Consider the following 24,429-nt stretch of genomic DNA (forward strand, 5'->3'; position numbering starts at 1 on the left):
AAGCATTCACCTACGATGTTTGGTGAACAACTGGCTAAAGACTTGAAGACGTATCAAGTTATGTACGGGCCAGTAATACAGTACGTGGATGACCTTCTGTTGTTTCGTGAAACGTATCACGAATGTGCAGTAGCCACTCTCCACTTGCTAAAGACGTTGTACTCAAAAGGATACCGTGCAAGTAAAAAGAAGGCGCAAATTTGTGAATTGGAAGTGGAATACTTGGGTTTCCAAATCCGGGAAGGTACCCGTTGTCTTGGAATATCCCGAACCAGTTCAATACGAGGTCAACCTGAACCCACTTGCAAGAAAGAGCTCCGAGCGTTCCTTGGAGCTGCGGGATACTGTAGGCTGTGGATTGCTAACTACGCTGTTATTGCCCAATCCCTGTACGACAAGCTGCGGGGCAAGGAGGCAGAGTCCCAGCCTTTTCAATGGGAAACGCATGAGCTAACAAGCTTACAACAACTGAAAGATGCCCTGATTGAACCTCCTGCCCTAGGATTGCCAGACGTAATGAAACCATTTCATCTATTCGTCGATGAGAAAAAAGGAATGGCCATTGGGGTATTGACTCAAACTCTAGGCTCGTGGGAACGACCTGTTGCATATCTGTCAAAAGGAATGGATAATGTTGCAAAAGGATGGCCAGGCTGTCTTCGAAGCATAGCAGCTGCATGCTTACTGATTCCGGAAGCTGTCAAATTAACTTTTGGTCAAACACTGAACGTAACAACTCCCCACACCATTCAAGGACTATTAGAAACACATGGACCAAAATGGATGACCAACTCACGTCTTGTAAAATACCAAGCTTTGCTATGTGAAACCCCTGAAATTCAAATACAAGACAGTAAAAACCTGAACCCGGCCACTCTTATGCCGGCACCTGCAGTACATTCCAGTAGACCAGACCTGAGGGATCAACCCTGGCAAGGAGCATGGACTCTATTCACTGATGGAAGTAGTCAGGTTATTGATGGAATTCGGGTCGCTGGTTATGCTGTGGTTTCTGAAGATGACATCCTTGAAGCTGAGTCTCTACCCCCAGGGACATCAGCACAAAAAGCTGAACTAATAGCCCTCACTCGAGCTCTGCAACTGGCAGAGGGACAGACTGTAAATATCTATACAGATTCTAAATATGCTTTCCTCACCATCCAAGTACATGGAGCCTTATACAAGGAGCGAGGATTTCTCACCGCCGAAGGGAAACAACTGGCTAATGCATCTGAAATACATCAACTGCTAAATGCCGTATGGGCACCACAAAAGGTAGCTGTTATGCATTGTAAAGCCCACACAGGGAAATCAGATCCCATTGCAAAAGGAAACCAATGGGCAGACAAAACAGCGAAAGAAGCCGCCCGTGCCCACCTATCGCATATCCCAACTACAGCCTGTCCACTTCTACAATTCCCAACGGAAACCCCTGCCTATTCAACGGAAGAAAATGATTGGGCACAGACTGAGCAATTTCACCAGCACAATGGTTGGTGGATTCTGCAAGATAACCGAATATGGATACCTGAAGCATTAGCTTGGACTATTGTCAAGGAAGCCCACAACAAAACCCATCTTGGTCGAGATGCATTAACAAAACTGTTGGGAAAAACGTACTACATCAATAGAATCATCCAATTAACAAAACATGCAATCAGTCAGTGTCTCACATGTGCAAGAAACAATCCCAGAAATGGACCTAGTCCTACACCCGGACATATCCTACGAGGAACCACGCCATTTCAAGTTTGCCAGATCGACTTTACTCACATGACTCCATCCAAAGGCTACAAAGCAATGCTGGTGGCTGTCTGTACCTATACTGGATGGATCGAAGCCACACCTACACGAACTGAAACTGCCAAAGAGGTTGTGGCTCTGCTTCTTCATCAAATCTTACCACGCTACGGATTACCAAGACAGATAAATTCAGACAATGGACCAGCTTTCACCAGTGACGTTATCCAACAACTGAGTCGAATTCTGGGTATCAGATGGCATCTACACTGTGCATGGAGACCACAAAGCAGCGGAGCTGTTGAGCGAGCTAACAGAACTCTGAAAAATCAAATCGCTAAACTATGCCAAGAAAGAAAGACTAAATGGCCAGACATTCTACCATTAGCCTTGCTACATGTCCGATGTAGTCCAAAAAGGTCTGGTCTAACACCTTATGAAATGATGTATGCAAGACCTCCGCCTCTTCCCTCTTTTCCTGAATCGCTGCAGATACAAGGGGAAATGTCCCTTAGTAACCAGCTCAAAGGACTATATAACACAGTCATTGCCATCCAGAACTATACCTGCGACATTGAACCAATTGTTCTGCTGACCCCGATTCATCCATTCCAAATTGGAAGTTCTGTATGGATGAAGGACTGGGATGAATCAGATTTCCTCAAACCACGATGGAAGGGGCCATATACAGTGTTGCTAACCACTCCCACAGCAGTGAAAGTTTCTGGATGCCCTTCATGGATTCACTGGACTCGCCTGAAACCTGCTGCCTCCAATTGGCAAGTCTCCAGGATTGGAGACAACAAGTTAAAATTCACTCAAAACAGGCAACAAATTAGTCCGGGGTAAAACGACTACAGTACCTTGCTAAAGAGTATTAACATATACATTTCTCTCCTTCCTTTCAGACTCAATCAACTGTTCTACTACAAGGCAATGCACAAGACGTCTACTCTAAAAACTCTGACAATGGGAAGTCGACTTCTACAAGCTATACTACTAATCTCATGTACATCAACTACATCTCTAATTCTACCACTGAGCAAGAACTGCACAGAATGTATCAAGCTAATACGTACTACAACTCAAGATGGATTTCAAATTGTCTCCACCATTATACACCAATCTCAACCTCCCACTTCGTGTGCAATGCAACCTGCCTGTGCATTAAATACTACTCAAGGATACCAATCTTTCCATCGATGTCTAGAGGGTGACAAAGTCATTTGTCATACGCCAACAACTCCCAAGTACTATAACATCACCCTCACTGCAGGGTTGCCAAAAAGCTACACTTCAAGTATAATCCCTGAAGGAAAAGGAATCCTGTACTACATCAACTCAACTAAGATCCTTATGGGAGGTGGATCCAGCGTTACCATCACCTTCGATGCATGCGAAGCAATTGATAAACATCCAAACGCACTCCATTGCGGATCTCAATCCTGGAAAAACTCCTATGTCTACAACCACAAGTACCTTTGTCCTTACAATCGAGCAGCCAATCCATCCAGTTGGATACCGTGTGGAGGAGACCTGACTCTGTCGGGTTGGGCCCTGGTATGTGACTACACGGGAGGAGGTTACCATGGCTGCCACGGAATCGGCAAGTTGACTGCAGTGACTGGTAACATTGTGTCCGTGCAATGGCCAATACGAGGTGAAGGCTCCCCCTGGCAAGATACTTGGGGATTCGGCATCGACGGAACTGGAAAAGACCCAATGACTTACATTACCATCACACAGCGAAGAGACAAACCGCGTCCAATCATCCATCAAACTACCGTGGTTGGCTATCAATCCTTCTTTGATGAAATATCCCATGTGTCAGAAGAATTGAGAAAGCACGCCTTCTCACATCAAGCAAAAAATATGTTCGTGAATCTGGCTGAGAATATAGCTCTCTCTCTCGAAGTTAAAAATTGCTTCGTCTGCGGAGGTACAAAGACAGGAGAGCAATGGCCTTGGGAAGCCAAGGAGGTTTTCCAATCCGACCTCGATCACCTGAACACAACTATCACTTATAAGCGGAAAACACATCCGTATGAGTGGGCTCTCCAGACTGATGTCATTGGCAGACAATGTATATCTCGACAACATTCCCGAATCTATACTATCTCTGTTGGAAATTCCCCATGCACGGGGGTTCTTACTGCTAACCAAACCAAACTAACTTGGTGGCAGACTGAAAATTCAACTATGCCCACTACCCTTTGGACTGATCTAACTTTAAACAAAACATGGACTGCTGCTGGGGTGCCAACCACCCCCTTCGCTGCACCAGATGGATACTATTTTGTCTGCGGCCGGAGGGCTTATGAACAGTTACCTATCAACTGGTATGGCACCTGCTTCTTGGCTACCATTCGGCCAAGTTTCTTCCTCTTACCGATAACTGCTGGAGAAACATTGGTGTACCCGATACAAGTCCTATGAAGCCAAACAAACGTCGCAGAAATACTAAAGTTTCAATTGGAGATTGGAAGGATCAGGAGTGGCCTCCTGAAAGAATTGTACAATATTATGGCCCCGCCACTTGGGCTGAAGACGGTTCTTATGGATATAGAACTCCTATCTATATGTTAAATCGTATCATCCGACTGCAAGCAGTGTTGGAACTCCTGACAAATGATTCTGCCTTGGCTCTCAATATCCTTGCCAAACAAAACACCAAGATAATCACAGCTGTCTACCAAAATCGTTTAGCCTTGGACTACCTCCTAGCACAGGAAGGAGGTGTGTGTGGCAAATTTAATCTCTCTAATTGTTGTTTACAGGTAGATGACAAGAGTAAGGTCATCGAAGAGATTACTGATCGAATGGTCCGCTTAGCCCATGTTCCTGTGCAGACGTGGACTGGTGTCCTTGACTGGACAGCCTCCCTACCAAATTGGCTTACTTCAATTCCAGGACTGAAAGAATTTCTCATCCCTCTGCTGTTTCTTGTTCTTACTTGTATTTTATTTCCTCTTTGTCTACCTCTCAATTTCAGAAATCTACGATCCATGATCGAAACCATTGCTGATCGCAGAGCAGCTGCTCATGTAATGATGATGAATAAGTATGTGTCCATTTCCACATTCCCTACTTCTGATTCATCTGACTCTGATGTCACTATTGATTCTGATGATGACTACCTTGATACTAAACTGTAATGCACCATAAGTAACTAACCAAAATGGACCACTTTGTTCGCCAGGGGAAGCCGGGCTACAAAGGGGGGTGACACCAATAGGGTCCACCCGTCTCAAACCCGTGAAGAAACCAACGACCTGGCAACATCTTAGGGTCCACCTTGACAATTCTCTGTATTAATTCTTGTTTGTCGTTTCAGTTACTCAACAGATAAGAGTGATACTTCCGCCTTCCGTTGAAGTTGAAGTATCAAAGGGGGGAATGAAGGAGTTCAATTCCATGAACCCCTGAAGATTGAGCAGCTGAGAAACCTCTCGTCTAACCGTGCCAGCAGTGAAACGCACAGCCATCTTTGATTTACTAACATTTGCAACGCAAACGAAACCTAATACGTAGTGACGTAGTTACGCACTAACATTTAGTGGAACGTAACTCCATTTTGGAATAATAATTTGTATTGTATTAATACGAACGCCGCTGCGAATGTCTAACACGTCAATTAAATGACGAAACAATAGTCTGATCATAAGCTACACCTACTAGAGACCACGCTAGCTATTGCTTGTTCAGCAGTTTGTAAATTGTTTGTTCAGCAAAAACCAGAACGTATGTGTGAAAGATAAGAACTGTAAAGTGTATAAAAGTTTGCTCCTAAGGGGGCGTGGCATGCAGTTGTACTAAGCCGTTGTCTTAGCTGCATCTTGCTGGCAATAAAAGTCTATCTTTACGGATCAGTTGTCTGGGCCTCCTTACTGACAAAAAGAGACGGTTACAATAAGGGATAGAGAGATAAAGGGAAAAGAAACATTTATAGTGATTATATGATTTTGGACACTTTTAGGTAGTTTTATGTGTATTTTTTAGTAGGTGTAATAATTAATACTTGATGTGTGGCAGTATGTACTTATGTTCACACGGAGGTCGATATTCACCTGACTGTATCCAGATAAAGTTAACTGGTCAACTTTGCCGAGATATTCATCCTGAATCTACATTGGCTGAATATCTGGTGTAAAGTTACCTGGATAAAGCATTCAGAGCCTGCAGGAGCTTTAGGCGGATGGGCGGGGCGCTGTAGTCAGATGTGAGGGCAGCATTTTTGAAAGCAGCAAACGAGGGTGGAGAGGCATGGAGCTGGGAAAGGTCACGGTGTGTGAATGGAGATTTGGGTGTTTGTGGTGTGCACTCTGTGGGGTTTGGGTTGGTGCGGGAGGAAAGAGAGAGATCACTTGATGCTGTTAAGTCATCGCTGCCTAGGGTAGCTGACAATTGTGGGTAAGATGGGGGCATCATCTAAATTGTAACTTTTGCTTCTCCCCCAGACCTGACTACCTCACCCATTTCTGCCCTGCCCATCTCTGAACTCCACAATCCAATAGGCTAATGCTAGTAACTGTGCAGTAAACATTGTGAGGCTGATATTCAAAGTGCATTTAACACTAGATAGCCGGATAAGTAGGACTTATCCAGCTATGTTCAGTTGCCACTAAATAGCCAGCTAATTTTTGGACAGGCACTGGGCAGATCGGCACCACAGAGTAGGTCTAAGTAGTGACTTCTAAACGTATATTCAATGGCATAGGCATGCCACTGAATATCCCTTGTAAGTTATATCCAGCTATGTTACTTATCCAGATAATTTTAAATACTGACCCCTGTGTGCATGATTTCAGCGCATAGTTTTAATGCTCAGCTTCAAATATATTTTTGACTTCCAACTGAAGAATTAAGCCAAGAAAATAAAGTAGCATCACCAGTTACAGAGTGTTGCAAATGTGAGGTCAGATTATGTAAAGGTTCTAAACGAGGCTCAATAAAGTCAGCTGTCAGTAATGTTAAAACAACACTTACCTTGGAATTCCTGACAGCCATGATTCATAACCATAAGAATATAATCAAAAGTAAATCTATTCTCTAAAACAGCATTACGAATACCTTGAGATTCTTGAGCAAGAGCAGCAATAAGGGAAGAAATCAAATTAATACTCTTAGCAAGGGCACATGCAACCTTATTAAGGGAAATATGGTCATGTACAACCAAACCAGGAACACCCAAAAGTGAAACAGCCATTGCGGTAGCTTCAGCATTAGAAATGAGATGAAGATCAAAGTTACAATCAGGTGCAGAGGTGGCAAAGGAATGACCGTGGTGGAAATGGGGAGGAAGAAGAGAAGGAAAAGAAGGGCAATGAGTGAAAGCAAGAGTGGTAACATGACCAAAAGTACAGGGACCACCAGGAGTAGAATTAGCAGGAGCATAGGAGTAGGCATAGAGCCTACAAAAGAGAAACCAGCCAAAAGGAAGATATTGGGGAGAGAGAACGTAAGACACATTGGAAGTGGAATTACAAGTCCAGGGAGGAGGAGAACAAATAGTAGAAGGATTTGAAGCATTTACAAAAAGAAAACAGTCAGAACCAGAAGCCACAGCAACAAGGCCAAAATGAAATTGGGAATGGTGAGTATGGGAGGTGGGACGGGAGGAATCCAGATAGAAAAATATAGAAGAAAAAGTTAGAACAAAGCAATCAAGAGAAGACAAAACAGTATCATTTTTCATTATACAAGAAGTAGAAGGAACACCCAGAAGACAGGTGGAAAATCTGTCACTGCCAGTAGGAGAAACAGCAACACAAAAATCAGTAGTATTAAGAGCAACAGATCCCAAAGATAATCAGGAGTTCTGCAGGGAATAATTAGCACAATGCAGTAAGCTAATGCTATGCAAATCCATCGGGAGTTAAAAAATGCAATACACTTTAAAATGTGCGCTCGGCACAGGTCAAACTCACATTTAACTTGGAAAGTGGAGAGAGGCATCTCTGACAGGCCATTTTCCAGCTTTGTAGTGGCAACTGCTGGCACATAGCTGGAGTGTTCCTGATATTTTTTTTCCTTTTTTTTACCATACATTTTAGTAGCACTGACAACTTAACTCCAGCTCTGAGCCAGGAGCTAAGTTTCCAGCACTAAAAAGGGTGTGCTGCACAAACGCAGTCTCTCTGCATCAGGGCTTAATGTTCTCATTTTCATGGTATTGCCATGCAAGCATGCTAAGCAGTATTCCCATTTAGAAACATATTTTCTGAACACAAAACTCCTTCCTGCATCAGCAGTAAGTTTTACACGCATATAGCAAGCAACTATAAACCAGGTTCCTACCCTCACGAGCTTATCATATGTTGAAACCTTACAATGTGGACTGAGCTGCATCAGTATCTGCCAAAATGGGGTTTTCAACCCTGCAGAAACTGTAAGATCCAGCATCCAACCGTAAGATCCAGCATCCAGCACTCACAGTGTTAACAAGTTGGGAAAAGGACTGTAATGTAATACCTACAGTACCTACAATACCTATGATACCTACAGTACCTGAATGTAATCCACTTTGAAGTGCTGAAAAAAGTGTGAAAAGTGGAATATAAATCTAAAATAAATTAAATAAATAAATAAATAAATAAATAAATAAAGTAATGTTTAGCCTGCCCAGGGAAGAGCACTACATAGCCAGCAGAGGAGAAAGCTAGAGGAATGTTGGGAGTCCATTTAAGGAAGAGAAAGCGCAATTTGGCTGACTGACTCTATCTGTGAGTGAGGCGCGGGAGCATTGAATTGGAGCCAGGAAGAGAGGAGTGCATATGGTAGCCCTGCAATCAGTTCTTCTCCTGAAGAGCCAATTATCGAGAGGAAGAGACAGAATCTGCACTCTGAGGAAATTGAGAGGCAAACATTTGTTCTTGCTTCATAGCCAATCTACGTGAAAAATCCCAACAAGGGACAGAGGAACCAGAAGCTGAGAGACTTCCTTTCCAGAGATATCCAGGCCCAGCAACATATGGATGGATCAATGTCCTAAGAGACTAAACTTTGCACAGAGATTATGTTAGCAGAGGAGGGAGAAGGGTTATTTCCTTGCCTTTTGTCACAAATTCAATATTTCCTCTTAACTGCTTCAGCCTTTCAGCCAAAGTCAAGTATAAACCCTTGCCACAGCCACACGTGATAGGGCAGGGAAGAGAAGCTGATGGACCATGGTCTTTTTGTAAGAGCCTGAAACCAGGCCAGATTTCTGTTTGGGGAAGCTCCCCAGGAGAGAGAGACCTTACACACACACTGTAGTACTCATCTGTTTGGTTTGTCAATTAGCATGCTCCACCATAAAGAGGGACTTCATTTGCTTGATATTTTTTTCACAGAATTTTGTGTTGTGGACAGGGTGCACCATTTACAATCTGGTGACATTGGGGTGGATCTGTTCCCCCCCCCCCTTTTTGAGTACTCAGGGGGTAAAGACAATTTTCAAAAGTTGTGTACTTCACTGCTTTTCCCCTTTACCTTCCTCTATTAGCATTCCTTATTTTGTTTTTTTACTATTCATATGAATATATTGGTTGCCCTGGCTAACAGGCCATTCCCAGTGTTATTTTTGCATTCCTTGATTTAAAATAAGAAAACTGCAAGTTTATATTATATTTCATTACTGTACTTTTCCCATGTAATATTCTGGTTAGATTTACTGTCTACTTACACATTACTAGTAAAAGGGTAAATTAATGTTTTATTCTGGTGTGATGTTTTTATCTGGTCTGTGGTGCCACAAGTGAGAGTTTGTGTGGGAAGGGCACATAATTATGGTATTAGAATGACCAGGACCATGTCTCACCCCACTCAGGATACGAACCCAAAGATAAACCATATTAGTAAATATGATTTCTCATATGGTACTCCCCTACCAAGTGGGGCCACACACAGAAAATATGAATTGACATGCACGCAGAAAGAATCGTTTAGCTGAATGCGTCTTTCTGCATTGGCCTGCAAACTTGGGCTTCCTGAGTATCATCTGCAGGCTTTAGCTGCTTTGCATTTGCTGTATTGTATCTGGTGGAAAAGAAGATGCTCCTGAGATATCACCGAGAATCTGACATCACTCAGGATCAGTGTGAGAGCAAAGGAGACCTGCGCTCTTTGTTCTTCAGTGCATGAAAATACAGGAGACCTGCCCCTCCTGCATGCATTTTCCCACCAGCTGAGAATGCACAGTGCTGTATTTGAGGAAGGGAGTTCGGGCTACACCGCTGCTTCTTCCAGTCCAGGATGTGCTGTGGGTCTTTCCCAGCCTCAGGTATCACCCCAAAAGGACAACTTTCTTTCTCACCTGCGAAAAACGCTGCCTTGGGAGGTCACCCCGTAGACAGTTCCCTCTGACCCAACCTCAATCATTGAGAGCTTTCCTTCCACCTGCTGCCAGCGAGAGCCCTTGCATGAATCTGGTGTGGATCCCCAGCGGTAAAATATGTCATTGTTGGAGTTGACACCCCAGCAGCTCAGTGGGCCACAAGTGTGGTACTTCAGCTTCCCTTCGATGTTCTCCCAGGGTGGGGTCGTCTGGTATTTTGCAGGAATGGTCCCAGACTTGCTAAGGCAGAAAATATCATCTTGTGCATTCACACCAGAGATGAACTGATCCCCACCTGCATCTATTTGCTTGAGAGCCCCTGGGAAAGGAAAGGGAAGATGAGAACCTCATGTTAGAAAGACCTTTATCTTTGCTACACTGACAGTCAAGAGAAACCCAGAGATCAGCTGGGATCTATGATATTGCAACAGGAAATAAACTAGGCAGATTAGATGGGCTTTACAGTCCTAATCTGCCATCATGGTCTATGTTTTTCCAGACTCTTTCCTGGTGAGGATTTACCTGGCATCTGGACCCAGCTGCCTCCCACCAGTCGGTAGATGTTGTTGTTACTGTTCACACCCCAGACGCCAGCAGGGCCCACTGTGACATGCTTCAGAGCACCATCAATCTGTGTCCAGCTGTTCTCGTACCATGTGAATATCTCGTCAGCATCATTCACACCAAAAACCTGCCCATTGCCAACGTCGATCTGCTTCAGACACCCGAGAATCTCAACACAGAGCATAGCTGGAATAGGGAGAGAGGACGAAAGAAGATTAGCCAGGCATTTGCTCATGGGCTCTCCCACCCCATGGAAAGTGAGCTGAATGTCCGCCACGATCGGTCAGGCTCTTCCACAGTGAGATGAGGAGCCCAATTCAAAAGTCAGGAGTAAAAAACAAGAGTATCAAGCCTGCAAGCCAGCAACCATTATGAAACAGCCTAACTTTTGCCCTCGAGTTATTTATTTATTTAGCTGCAAGCATTTGATATTCTGTATAAACCAAGCTGGTCTCAAGGCAGATTACAATTTCTAATAAAATTCTTGTATATTGGCAAATACTAAGTATAAGGGGATGTTTGTATCTGTACATACTGTAGTTTAACTGTGTTTAGTGCAGTCCCTCCCTTCTGAGGATTCTTGATACTGAAACACTTTTTGTAACTCATGATAAAAGTCTGTGAGCCTTGCCTTTAAGAGAAGCCTTTGCCCTTAAGAGAAGCTCCCTCTCCCCTCCGCTTTCTCTCACAATCGAAAGAGCTCAAATGCCCCTCAATCTAACTTGAGTCTTCCTAGGTGCCTTATAGGTTCAAGGGACTGTCCTTCTTGCTCCTCCTGTGTCACATGGTTCTCAGGCTCGCTGCCATTGGACCTTGCCCCCCTGCCCTCAGCTTGTGGATGTTGTGCTCCACGGCCACGGACGGCCGCAAACGTGGCCACCCACATGACCCGAGATGGTGGGCCGCCACGGCAGTATCGTGGGAAGCTGCAGGAGGCTGGTTCTTGTCGTTCCCGCTCGCCGGCGCGGGCCTCCGCGGTGACCGCCGGGTTGGGAGAAGTCCCTGCTCCTCCCTCGCGGCATCGAGCAGCTTCTCTCCGTGGCCGAGAATCCAAGATGGCCACCGCCATCTTAGGCGCGAGGCAGCGCCTCCTCACAGGATTTAAAGGGACCTCGTCCCTTTAATTGCTTGCACCTGTTTCCAATGAACCAGACCAGGGGACGTATATAAGGAGACTTCCTCTGTTCACTCCTTGACTTGGCAACTTCATCGAGTCTGCTTGCTTCGGTGAGTCTTCTTGTGCTTCGGATCCTTGCTTCCTGGTTCCTGTTTCATCTCAGTGATTCCTTGGTGTCTGACTTTGGATTGGCATGTGGTGATTCCTGGTGTGTGACTTCGGACTGACAAGCGGCAATCCCTCGGTGTGTGACCTCAGACTGGTAAGCGACGATCCTCTGGCACTTGACCTTGGACTTCTTCTGGACCATTGTCTCCAAGGGCCCACCTAAGTCCCAGCGGCTCGGGTCCCTATGGGCTCCTCCGGGGGGGACCACGGGCTTCCAGTGGTGATGCTCCAGTTGGCCCTTGCACCGACCTCACGACTCCTCGACCTCTCAAAGGTCCGCCTAAGTTCCAGCGGCCTGGGTCCCTACGGGCTCCTCCCAGGGGGACCGCGGGCTTCCAGTGGCGAAGACCCAGTTGGATTCTCCGACGTCACGACTCTTCGTTTGTCTCCACAGTCGCCTCAGTCTTCAGTGCCTAGGGTCAGCCGGTCACATCTTCTGTTCCGCCTCACCACCCGACGGGAGAACCTAAGGACCCACCTCCTGAGGTATACAATCCTGTCAGTCCAAGGGTTCACAAGCCTGATCATAATAGATTGCCAAGTACATGAACCCGGCGGAGGCGTCTGCCTGCCAGGCCATTCCTGGAATGGCCCAGCGTATGTTGGACCAGCAAAAGTCCCTGGATACCCTTGTCTCCGCAATGGAGGGCCTGAATCAACGCTTCGAGGCGTTAGGGCCCATGAATCCCACGTTGCCGTCCCCGGCTCTGGCTTCCGGGGGTCGTTCAGTAATCCACCTGCCCTCACCGCCACGATTTTCTGGGGAACCCCAGGCCTGCGGGGTTTCATTAACCAGTGCAACATGCACTTCCGCCTGCAGTCGGCCCTGTTTCCCGACAACGCTACCAAGACCACCTTCATTCTCTCTCTCCTCAAAGGGAAGGCCCTAGAATGGGCTTCCCCCCATGGGAACAGGATGACCCTGTTCTGAGTAATTTGAGAGAGTTCTGGGAGCTCTTCCGGATGAGCTTCGGTGATCCCACTCAGGAGGTTTCCGCTGGGCCCAACCTTCTTCAACTGCGCCAAGGTTCAAGGACGCTGGCTGAGTTCGCCATTGACTTCCGGACCCTTTCTTCGGAGCTCGGCTGGGGCCCCGACTGTCTACGAACCATCTTCCTTCAGGGACTCAGCCCCCGAATCAAGGACGAGCTCGCGGGCTGGGAGCTACCTAGGTCCTTGAACGCCCTCATCGACCTGGCAGGGCATATTGATTGGCGCCATCAAGAACGCCGCCAAGAGGTCCAGATGACCACGAAAGACTCGACTCCTTCAAGATGCCCTCGACGCTCGCCTTCTCCCAAGGGTGAATCGGGAGCCCCCCGAACACCAGTCGAAGAGCCTATGCAATTGGGCCGTGGGAGACTTTCAACACAAGAGCGCCGGCAGCGAATTAGAGAAGGACTCTGCTTCTACTGCGGCGCGGCAGGCCATCAAGTAGCCGTATGCCTGGCGTGGCCGGGAAACTCCCGGGCCTAGGACCTGAAGGAGGTCTCTTCCTGGGCCTAACCACCCCTGCACCTCCATTAACCCTACCAGTTGCACTAACGTCCGTGGACGTTAGCTCTGGTAGACTCCGGGGCAGGCGGCAACTTTATTATGAAGAGTCTGGTGGAACACTTGAAGATTCCACAGGTCCGTGTTCCAGCTCCATTGGTCATCTCATCGATTCAATCAAGCCCCTCCCGGGACGAGTGACACACATCATGGAACCCGTCCGGTTGAGGGTTGGGCTCCTTCATCGTGAGCGGATGCCCTTCCACATCCTGGAGTATTCCATACACCCTGTCATCCTGGGACTTCCTTGACTTCAAGAACACTGTCCCCAGTTTGACTGGAGAACTTTACAGTTAGCCCAATGGGGGCCGAATTGCCATGACAACTGCCTTCAACCGGTAGTTCCAGTTCAATGCTCCACCGCTCTCGCCAGTCCCCAAGGCCTGCCGGCCTCCTATGCCATGTACGCGGACATCTTTTCCAAGCAGAAGGCTGAGACACTCCCACCTCACCAGCCATTCGATTGTGCCATCAACCTCCTCCCTGGCACGAAACTCCTTGGGGGCACACCTATGCCCTTTCGCCTGCGGAGACGCAGTCCATGTCCCAATACATTAAGGAAAATCTGGAGAGGGGTTTCATTCGCAAGTCAACATCCCCAGCGGGGGCTGGGTTCTTCCTCGTGGTGAAGAAGGATGGAACCCTTCATCCTTGCATCGATTACTGGGGCCTGAATGCCATAACTGTCAAGGACCGGTATCCCTTGCCCCTCATCTCCGAGCTTTTCGATCGTCTGCAAGGCGCGGTTGGATCTCTGAGGGGCCTATAATCTGATCCGCATCAAGGGGGGGAGACGAATGGAAAACGGCCTTCAACACCCGAGAAGGCCACTATGAGTACCTAGTGATGCCGTTTGGGCTCTGCAATGCCCACCGGTGTTTCAGAACACCATGAACGAAATACTCCGCGACCTCTTATATCATTGTGTGGTCATGTACCTCGATGACATCTTGATCTTCCCTGATTCTCTCACCACTCACCATCAGCACGTCATCCAGGTACTTCAACGCCTAAGAGAAAACAGACTTTATGCCCTACTTGAAAAGTGCCTCTTCGAGCGGGAGTCTCTTCCCTTCTTGGGGTATATTGTCTCCAGTGAGGGATTCCGCATGGACCCCCATAAACTAAAAGCCATTCGGGAATGGCCGCATCCGTCCGGACTGAAGGCACTCCAACGGTTTTTGGGTTTCGCCAATTACACGTCCATTGTCACTCCGATGACGGCCTTAACTCGAAAAGGCGCAGACCCCAAAAACTGGCCTCCGGGAGCAGAGGCCGCCTTCCTCCGACTTAAAGAGGCATTCCTTTGTCAGCCATGTCTCCACCATCCTGACCCGCAACGGCCATTCATAATCTAGGTGGACGCATCCTCGGAAGGCGTAGGGGCCGTCCTGAGCTAGACTTCGGACCATCATAAGTTACATCCATGTGCCTTCCTCTCTTGCCAGTTTTCGCCGGCAGAGCGGAACTACTCCATTGGCGATAAGGAGCTCCTGGCCATTAAAATAGCCTTAGAGGAATGGCGCCCTTGGTTGGAGGGAGCCCAGCATCCGTTTTCAGTCTATACGGACCACAAGAATCTTGAGTACCTGCATCGTGCACAGCGACTGAATCCTCGACAGGCACAATGGGCATTATTTTTCATCCGTTTCAACTTCTTCTTACGTTATAGACCGGCCGCCAAGAACCTGAAGGCCGACGCCTTGTCTCGTGTCTTTGAGACCACAGACACTCTAGACAATCCTCAGTTTATTATGGAGCCTTTGCACGTCCTGTTGTCCGCCACCACGGCTATCCCTCCCGGGAAGACACTTATTCCTCCCTTCCTATGAAAACAAGTCCTGGCATGGGCTCATGACTCCCGTTGCTCGGGTCACCCAGGACAACATCGGACCTTACAGACCCTTCGCCGTTACTATTGGTGGCCCAAGGTCAACAAGGATGTCCGATCCTATGTGGAATCCTGCCAGTCATGTGCCCGCCACAAGAGGATTCCAGGTTCATCCCCAGGCTTGCTTCAGCCATTACCAGTGCCCACCGAACCCTGGACCCATCTCGCTATGAACTTCATGGTCAATCTGCCTTCATCCGGTGGGAACACTGTCATATGGGTGGTCATAGATCTATTTAGCAAAATGGCACACTTCGTCCCCCTCCCAGGGTTGCTGTCCGCACCACAGTTGGCCCAGCTGTTCGTCCAGCACATATTTAGATTGCATGGTCTGCCCAGAAGCATCCTCTCGGACCGAGGCCCCCAATTTACCGCCAGATTCTGGAGGACCCTCTACCAGAAGTTCGACGTCACCTTGGACTATACTTCTGCTTACCACCCACAAACCAACGGTCCAGCAGAGAGGACGAATCAAACCCTTAAGCAGTTCCTTCACATCTATGTGAATGAGAAACAGGACGACTGGGCAAGTCTACTTCCATGAACGGAATTCGCACTCAATTCACACCTCTCTACGGCCACCGGATCCTCTCCATTCCAGATAGTCTATGGGAAGCAGCCACGCCTGCCGCTGCCGCCATCTCTGTCACGTCTCCGGTGGCCCAACTCTCAGCGGATGAACTGCATCGTCTTTGGGTCTCCACATGGCACGCACTGCTTAAAGCCAGTCAAGTGGCAAAAAGGTATGCAGATCAGCGACGGAAACCGTACCCGCCTCTGAGACCTGGTCAAAAGGTATGGCTGAGCACTCAGTTTATCCGCCTGAAATTGCCTTCAGTACAACTGGCCCCTCAATTTATTGGACCATTTCCCATCCTCCGTCGGATTGGTGCGGTGTCGTATCAGCTTCGACTACCACCATCACGCAAGATCCATAACACGTTCCATGCCTCCCTGTTGAAGCCCCTGGTGCTATCTTGGCCTTCCAGTACGCCTCCGACTCCCCAACCTATTGCCTCTGAAGATGACCTCACCTATCAGGTCTGAGAAGTGTTGGACGTTCGGAAGCATAGAAAGAGATGGGAGTATCTGCTAGCCTGGGAGGGGTTCGGCCCTGAAGAAAACACCTGGGAGCCGTTGGCCAACTTCCTAGACCGGGGCTTGCTTGCTCAGTTCCATAGAGACCATCCGTCTAAACCCAAGCCTCCGGGGAGGCAGCCTAAAGAGAGGGGTACTGTAGTGTTCCGCAGCCATGGACGGCCTCGGCCGCGGCCACCTACCTGACCCGAGACGGCGGGCTGCCATGGCAGTATCGGGGGAAGCTGCAGGAGGCTGGTCTGTGTCGTTCCCACGCGCCAGCGTGAGCCTCCGCGGTGACCGCTGGGTTGGGAGCCGTCCCTGCTCCTCCCTCGTGGCGTCGGGCAGCTTCTCTCCGCGGCCGAGAATCCAAGATGGCTGCTGCCATCTTAGGCGTGAGGCTGCGCCTCCACACAGGATTTAAAGGGACCTTCGGTGAGTCTTCGGTGAGTCTTCTTGTGCTTCGGATCCTTGCTTCCTGGTTCCTGTTTCGTCTCAGTGATTCCTTGGTGTCTGACCGGATTGGCAAGCGGTGATTCCTAGTGTGTGACTTCGGACTGGCAAGTGTTGATTCCTGGTGTGTGACTTTGGACTGGCAAGCGGCGATCCCTCGGTGTGTGACCTCGGACTGGTAGCGATGACCCTCTGGCACTTGACCTTGGACTTCTTCTGGACCATCGTCTCCAAGGGCCCATCTAAGTCCCAGCGGTTCGGGTCCCTACGGGCTCCTCCCGGGGGAACCACGGACTTCCAGGGGCGAAGCTCAGTCTTCAGTGCCGAGGGTCAGCCGGTCACATCTTCTGTTCCACCTCGCCACCCGACGGGGGAACCTAAGGACCCACCTCCTGAGGTATACCATTCTCCCGACGGTCCAAGGGTTCACAAGCCTGATCATAACAGTGCAGGCATTTCCCTTAGCAGTTTGGGACGAAAGCCCAGTCTTGCCCATTTGGGCTCCAAAGTCCGCAGCACTTTGTAAAGCTTCCTGAAACGATCGAGATTTTACCTTCTTTTTTACTGCCTTCTTCTGAAGACTAAATCAGCCTCATATCCCTCAAGCTCCCTACCTCTACCATAAACTAACTCCTGCAACTCAAGGTACCTTTCTTCTCCCTTCTGCTACCCTGTCTCCAGTTACCAAAGATCTTTGCCTTGGGGTTCACATTTGAGATGCAACAATTTGAAGTAGAATCTACTTGTACAACAAAATAATTTCAAACTTAAAGAATCTTTGTCTTGAGGACTGATTGGAAAGAAAGTTTATCTGCCTGGATGGCAAACTCGGATGTCTGTCTGATCCAGATCAGGGGAAATTCAAGGAGGGTACGCTGAGAGGTGGAAGATTGACAGGGATTGACTGAAATAATGCAGTAACAAGGTGTCCCTTAGGACTACGAGATTTCCAGGGAGTAAAGGGATGGAGGATGCTGTATGTTAGCTTTATTAATAAAGGTACTCCCTCGGTGCAGGGGAAGTAGGGTTAAAGAGGGGAGAGAGTTCCATTTCCTGCGACTTCCTCCGAATAAAAACAAATTATGCACGTGAAAAGCCTGAGCAGAAAGCGCCAGGGGAATTTTGTCCATAAGAGTAAAATTTAAATCCTGCACTGCTTCCTGTTCATTTCTTTGCCTGCAGAAGTTTTAATTCTGTGAAGATTTTTCCCTCCCAGAGCGCTGGTGTCATTTTGAAACAGTCCCAGTAGGGCTAAAGTCTGCAGGTTCTTGTACCTGGAGATTTTAGCCCTAATTTGCAAAATGGGCTTTGAATATTCACGAGTTCGGTGTTCCATACTCGGACTTACACTGCTCAAAGAGGTGTAGATATACACACATACTTTATAAAATCCTTTCCCCAGCCCAATTCTTCCTCCTCCTGCCGCAAGAACTCCTTCATGCAGTGCAGGGAAAAATACTCACAAAATCTGGTTTTATCCAGACTGTTACACACACAACCCTTGGGCTGATTTTGAAAGCAGCACTTGTGTGCGAAAAACCCTGCGTTTTGTAAATCAGGTTCTACATTTTTAGGCAATATACGCTCAGCTTTAACATTGTGGAAAAGGCTTCTTATACTGAAATGGCCCTGGTTTTGCCGAGCCTTTCTTTCTAGCTCTCTGAGAATAAAGGGGAGATCTCCTTCTATCTCACACCAACCCTCTTTGTTTAACCAACTGTGCTCCCTCAGGATTCATGAGGTACAGCTTTATCAAGCTTTCTCTCTCCAAATTAATCACCATCAGGCCGTATCGGTAAGGTTGCGGGAAAATGCACGCTTAGTTTTTGAGTGCCCGCTTTCCTAACGTGTGCCCAGCCACCTCTGCTGGGCGTGCGATACTGTATTTAAATGAAGGGTCGCACTAGAAAGGAGGCGCTAGGGACAATAGCGCACCCCTAGTGCCTCTTTAGCAGTGGAAGACCAGGAGAGGTGGCTGTTAGCGGATTTGGAAAACGGGCACTCATAAAATCGAGCGTTTGTTTCCAAACTGACCCATGGCACAATTTAAAAAGATTTTTTTAATTTAATTTTTTTTTTAACCTTTTGGTTCCTCCCACTTAATATCGTCACGGTATTAAGTAGGAGGAAGTACAGAAAAGCAGTATTTCTGCTTCTCTGCACACTTTTTCAGGCTGCTCAGATATTAACGCCTGCTCTTGGGCAGGCGCTAATTTCTGAGCGTAAAATTTGCAGACCGTCGTACATTTTTTTTGTTCTATATCCCAGGCAAATAGCATTTACATGTCATGGGCGCTATTAACGTTGGGGGGGTTTGGACACATGTTTTGGTCATGCCAAACCCGTGATTGTATAAGGGGTTGTGGACGCGCGTCCAATACGCGCGACCAACCCGGGTTAAACATTGCGCTCAGCTGAGCATACTTTACTGTAGTGGCCTCCATGTGTGGTAACAATTATGTAAATAACAGGTGAAAGTTTCTGATGGTCATCAGCTGGCTCAGATTTCATTCCCAAATTATCCCAATCACAGATTATAAATAATTGCATTTCAGAAAGCTGCCTCTGGCATAGGTGGCTTTTTAAATTGCTCTCGCTAATTTGCAGTTTGAACTACAGCAGTGGTGGGGTAAAAGGAGAAAGTTATAATTAATTCCTAATTAATAAGGGGGAGAGGTACAGTATTAAAGTACCAGGAGATAAAGGAACTCACCTGGGGTCACACAGAGGCAGTGTCAGAGCTGGGATTAGAACTGAGGCTCAGGCAGGTAAAGTGTCTTTCCTGGGGCCACACAAAGCGGGACTTTGATTAGTTCTCAGATATTCCTTAGTCAGGGCACCTTTCCTCTGTAACAGGATTTCCCCCTTCTTCCCTTTTGCTTACCTGAGCTCAGTCCTGTAAGAAGCAGCTGCAGCAGCAGGAACACCTGGAGTCTCCTCATCCTTATCATCATCGCTCTAACTCATGCCTTCAAAAGCTGGGGCAGGGCTTTATATACACACACTGCACCTGAGTGACACCCAAGAAGGGCCGATACCGTGACTGCAAACACTGAAAGAATGAAAGGATTTTCCTCTAAAAAAAAATCAATAAGGCTTTGGCCTCCTCCTCTCCAAGGGATTTGTGAAATGATGTCATAACCTTTTGTAAGCATTGTCGAGGCAGTAGAGCCCACTCAGAAGTGACACACCCAAGACAAGATGCTCAGAGCTACCTGAAAGCACACACACTCATAATCCTTCTTGGACAAGTATTGCCAGATCTGAAATATGAAATTCTGACATGAGAAACTAAATTTATCAAAAGGTGCCAAAATCACATCGCTTCCCCTCCATGTTACCCCCACTCCTCCAACCTCTCTAGAGTAAACTACTGCCCTCTCATTGCATCCTGATGAGGTCAAGCTGAAAAGTTACACACCAGAGCTCTTGTGAATTTTATGGATTAATAAAGGATTTCCAGAAGATAATCAAGGATGCACAAATCAGAAGTGCAGCCTTCAGATAGGAAAAGAGACTGAAGTTTCATGGGGCTAGGAATTATTAGGAAATGAATGGAGAATGCCTCTGTGTCTCTCCATGGTGCGACTGCTACTTGTGCAGTTCTGGTCACTACATCTCAAAAAAGATATCACAGAATTAGAAAAGGTACAGGGAAGGGCAAACAGAATGATAAAGGGGATGGAACGATTCCCCTAAAAGGAAAAGCTAAAGAGGTTTAGAGTTTTCAGTTTGGAGAAGAAATGGATGAGGGGAGATATGATAGAGTTCTATAAAATAATGAGTAGCGTGGAACAGGTAAACACGAATCAGTGTTTACTCTTTCAAAAAGTACAAAGAATAGGGATCATGCAATGAAGTGACCAGGAGATAAATTTAAGACAAACAGGAGAAAATATTTTTTTACTCAATGTGTCATTAAACTTTGGAATGCATTGCTGATGGATGTGGTGAAAGCTGTTAGTGTAGCTGGGTTTTAAAAAAAAAATTGGTTTGGACAATATAAACTGGACTTTTATAACAAGGACTGGGGACTATATTGGGTATGGCGAGAGCAGGAGACAGATTCCTCTGAGCTACCTGCTGGGGGAAATAGCCTTTAAGTCGGGATGTGGGTTCTTATTTGTACCCTTGGATATGATGCCAGTGCTATGTTTGCAATGTACTTCTTGTTGCTCTGTGTGGTTCAAAAATAAACAGTTTAAAAAAAAAAAAAGGTTTGGATAAAGCGAAGAGGAACAAGATGGTGGCATGATCCGTCTGCATGGTTTGAGCTGCTGGGCGTTTTTATGACTTTGTTTGAATTACCTGCAATACAATGTCTTCTAAACGCAAAGGGAAGGCTTGGGTCTTCCCTCCAGCCCCACCTTTACTCCCTGGACAGCAGCAAATTCCAACATTCCTGCCTCAGAGTCTCACAAACAAGGGAGATGAAGCCCCCATTGTGATTGTTGGCGAGAGAGCATCCCAATCGCCAGGGGAGGAGGTGCATCTCTCAGCCCTTTGGATCAGCAACTCTCCCAATCTGTCTTCCTCAGTGCTGGTCGATGATCACTGGGGTGGCAGCAGCAGTGTCTCTTTCAGTTTCATCACCAGGACTCTGGAAGATCTGCTCAGGGAAGTTTTTCCTCACAAGTGCAGTTAGAGATTTACTCGGTGGCTGGTGCCAGGTTGCAACTGTGTCTATTGCCTTTGACAACTTGTCGTGCGTAGTGAGTCTTTATTATCGCTGACTAAACTTGCAGGGGTTATCCTGGATTCCATTTGGAAATTAGTTGCCAAATCTGGTAACTCCATAAACAATTGTGGCAAAAAAATTGATTCTCTAGCTGCCTCTTTTAAGCCTTTGTTTCATTCACTGGGACTCAATTGCAGGAACAAGAAGTAAACATCAAGTCTATGGAAAAAGGTATACAAGATATTAAGGATCTTAATACTTGTCTTGTAAAGGATCGGTTTGCCCTCAACCAATGGCTGGAGTCTTTGGAAAACTTCTCTATAGACATCTAAATATTCATATTCTCAATTTTCCTAAGGTTATTGGTGAACCGCCATTACCGACTTTAAGGAAATATTTTTTGGATATCTTAAAATGTGAGCCAGATGCCATTCTGCTGGTGAACAAGATTTCTTTTCTTCCTACTCACACTGCTACCTCAAGTCAGCCAACACATTCTGCCCCTGATTTATCCAATTTGATGAATTACCTTGAGAACTCTAGACAGAAGGGGGATTGTTTTGGTTACTTTTTCTAAGGAAATTGATTTAAGTAAAGTAATTCATTTGTATTTTAGGAGTTTCAATTCCCTTTTTTATGGGCAAACTGTTAAATTTTCCCTGATTTATCAAAATATAATCAAAAGAGAAGAAGATCCTTTCTTTCTTTTAGATGAGCTACCTTGTCTTTAAGATATCCCTTGTTGGTGTGTCATTAAGCTCAATAATGATTGTTTCATATTCTTTGCTCCTAAACAGCCTCAGTCCTTTTTGGATTCCAAATTATCTGCACTCCTCCAGGGTCCCACTCTGCATTTGTAATGGGCTAGTTTGAGTGCTTTTGTGGTCACTTCATGCATTTTCTTATTAGTATTTTTCAATGTCAAAACTCCCTTTATAATTTATGTTCCTTCTTCCTTTTCTGTTTCTGACCACTGTTTTGGAAATGAGATTATCTTTTCTGTTTTCTTTATTGCCTTGTTTTTGTCTTTTTTTTTTTACTTGAATCTATTTCAATAATGTTTCCTATACAAAGTTTGTTTTCACTTTATTTATTTATTTTATTTTCGTTTTTTCTATACCGGCATTCGTGAGGGAATCACATCATGCCGGTTTACAATAAACAGTGGAGTGAGAAAAGGAACAATGAACGAAATAAATAATAGGTGCTAAACATAAAATAGTTACAGTTACAATAAACAGGGATGAGTACAACTGGGAGCAAGATGAAAAATGAAAGGAACTGTTGTGATTGTCCAATCCGAAAGTGGATCCTTGGGCCGACCGTCACGGAGTGACGAACGGGAGGCAGAACTCGAGGAACCGTAGGATCTTCACCTGGAAACCCGTGACCCCTCCAGAGGAGCTGTTGAGGCCCGGGTTGCTAGGACTTAGGGGTCTTCGCCCTGGAAGCCCGAGGTCCCCCCGGGAGGAGCCCGTAGGGACCCGGACCGCTGGGACTTAGGTGAAGGCTAGGAGGATCCAGGAAGGAATACGAACCGGAGTCTGGCAGGCGGCAAGCAGGAGAGTAGAAGTCACGGCTGAAGTCAAGGCAGGCGGCAAGCAGGCAAAGTAGAAGTCACGGGCTGAAGTCAAGGCGGGCGGCAAGCAGGCAAAGTAGAAGTCACGGGCTGAAGTCAAGGCGGGCGGCAAGCAGGCAGAACCGGAGTCAGGCAGGCAAAGATCAGGAACCAGGAAGACAGGCGAAACCAGAGTCAGGCAGGCGGAGATCAGGAACCAGGCAGGCGGGCAGGCGAAACCAGAGTCAGGCAGGCAGAGATCAGGAACCAGGCAGGCAGGCAATCCGACGGCAACTAGTACTCCGAAGAGAGACCTCGTTGCAAGGCAAGTTGGAGTTTCCAGATCCCCGGTTTAAATACCCCGCTCAGCGTCTGACGTCAGAGGAGGCGTGTCTGCACATCCGGGTGCAGACGCCTCAAAACGCGCCCCTTCGCGCGCGCGCGTTCCCCTGCCGAGGGGAGGAGTCTCTGGCAGCGTCTCCACGAGGAGACGCCGCTGCCACGCGGCCCTGGAGGCCAGGAACCCGGCGGTTCGCGGCGCCGCGGAGCCAGGTAAGAGCCCGGTCACTAGGCTAGTGACCGGGATCACAACAGTACCCCCCCTTTACGCCCCCTCCGTAGAGGGCCGGGCTTCCCGGGATTGTCCAAATGGAATTGAGTCAACAAAGACTTATCCAGGATGTTCCGTGCAGGTTCCCAGGAGTCCTCCTCGGGACCACAGCCCTCCCAGGCCAGCAGATACTCCCAGCGACGATTGTGAAAACGGACATCCCGCACCTCTCGTACCTGATAGACCGGATCTCCAGGAGCTGAAGCTGAGACATCATCAAGCGTGGGACGATGATAACGGGAATGCACCACTGGTTTGAGAAGAGACACATGGAACACATTATGAATGCGTAGCGAAGACGGAAGTCGAAGCTTGTAGGACACCAATCCAACACGTTCCGCCACAGGAAAAGGACCGCAGAATTTAGGAGCCAACTTGCGAGAATAACCTGGAAGGTGTAGATTCTTGGTGCTGAGCCATACCTTAGTACCAGGCAGTAATGTTGGAGCAGGACATCGATGACGATTCGCCGTTATTCGAGCTTTCTGTGCTGCAGACGAGAGTCGACGTTGAAGCGTAGTCCAAAGATGATGGAATTGAGTAGCCACAGTCTGAGCCGCAGGGGAAGTGACCTCCACGGGGATCGGAACGGGAGGTCGGAGATGACGACCAAAGACTGTTTGAAAAGGCGATTGGCCAGTGACTGAATGTTCATGATTATTATATGCGAATTCAGCCCAAGGCAGCAATGCAACCCAATTATCT

The 24,429-nt window shown here is 47.3% G+C and overlaps 1 protein-coding gene across 1 annotated transcript in view; it reads right to left on the reverse strand.

Annotated features, from left to right (window-relative positions):
- The window catches only part of LOC115075965 (fish-egg lectin-like), a 36,596-nt gene extending 16,686 nt beyond the window's left edge, over positions 1-19,910 (reverse strand). Inside the window, exons 1-3 of the mRNA XM_029576965.1 lie at positions 19,763-19,910; positions 10,577-10,804; positions 10,034-10,373 (exon numbers count right to left, since the gene is read on the reverse strand). Coding sequence (XP_029432825.1) covers positions 10,034-10,373; positions 10,577-10,804; positions 19,763-19,832 — 638 coding nt within the window. The 5' untranslated portion in view covers positions 19,833-19,910. The remainder of the gene's footprint in view (positions 1-10,033; positions 10,374-10,576; positions 10,805-19,762) is intronic.
- Between the last annotated feature and the right edge of the window lie 4,519 nt (positions 19,911-24,429).

Source organism: Rhinatrema bivittatum, chromosome 14, assembly GCF_901001135.1.
Source record: "Rhinatrema bivittatum chromosome 14, aRhiBiv1.1, whole genome shotgun sequence".
Taxonomy (NCBI): domain Eukaryota; kingdom Metazoa; phylum Chordata; class Amphibia; order Gymnophiona; family Rhinatrematidae; genus Rhinatrema; species Rhinatrema bivittatum.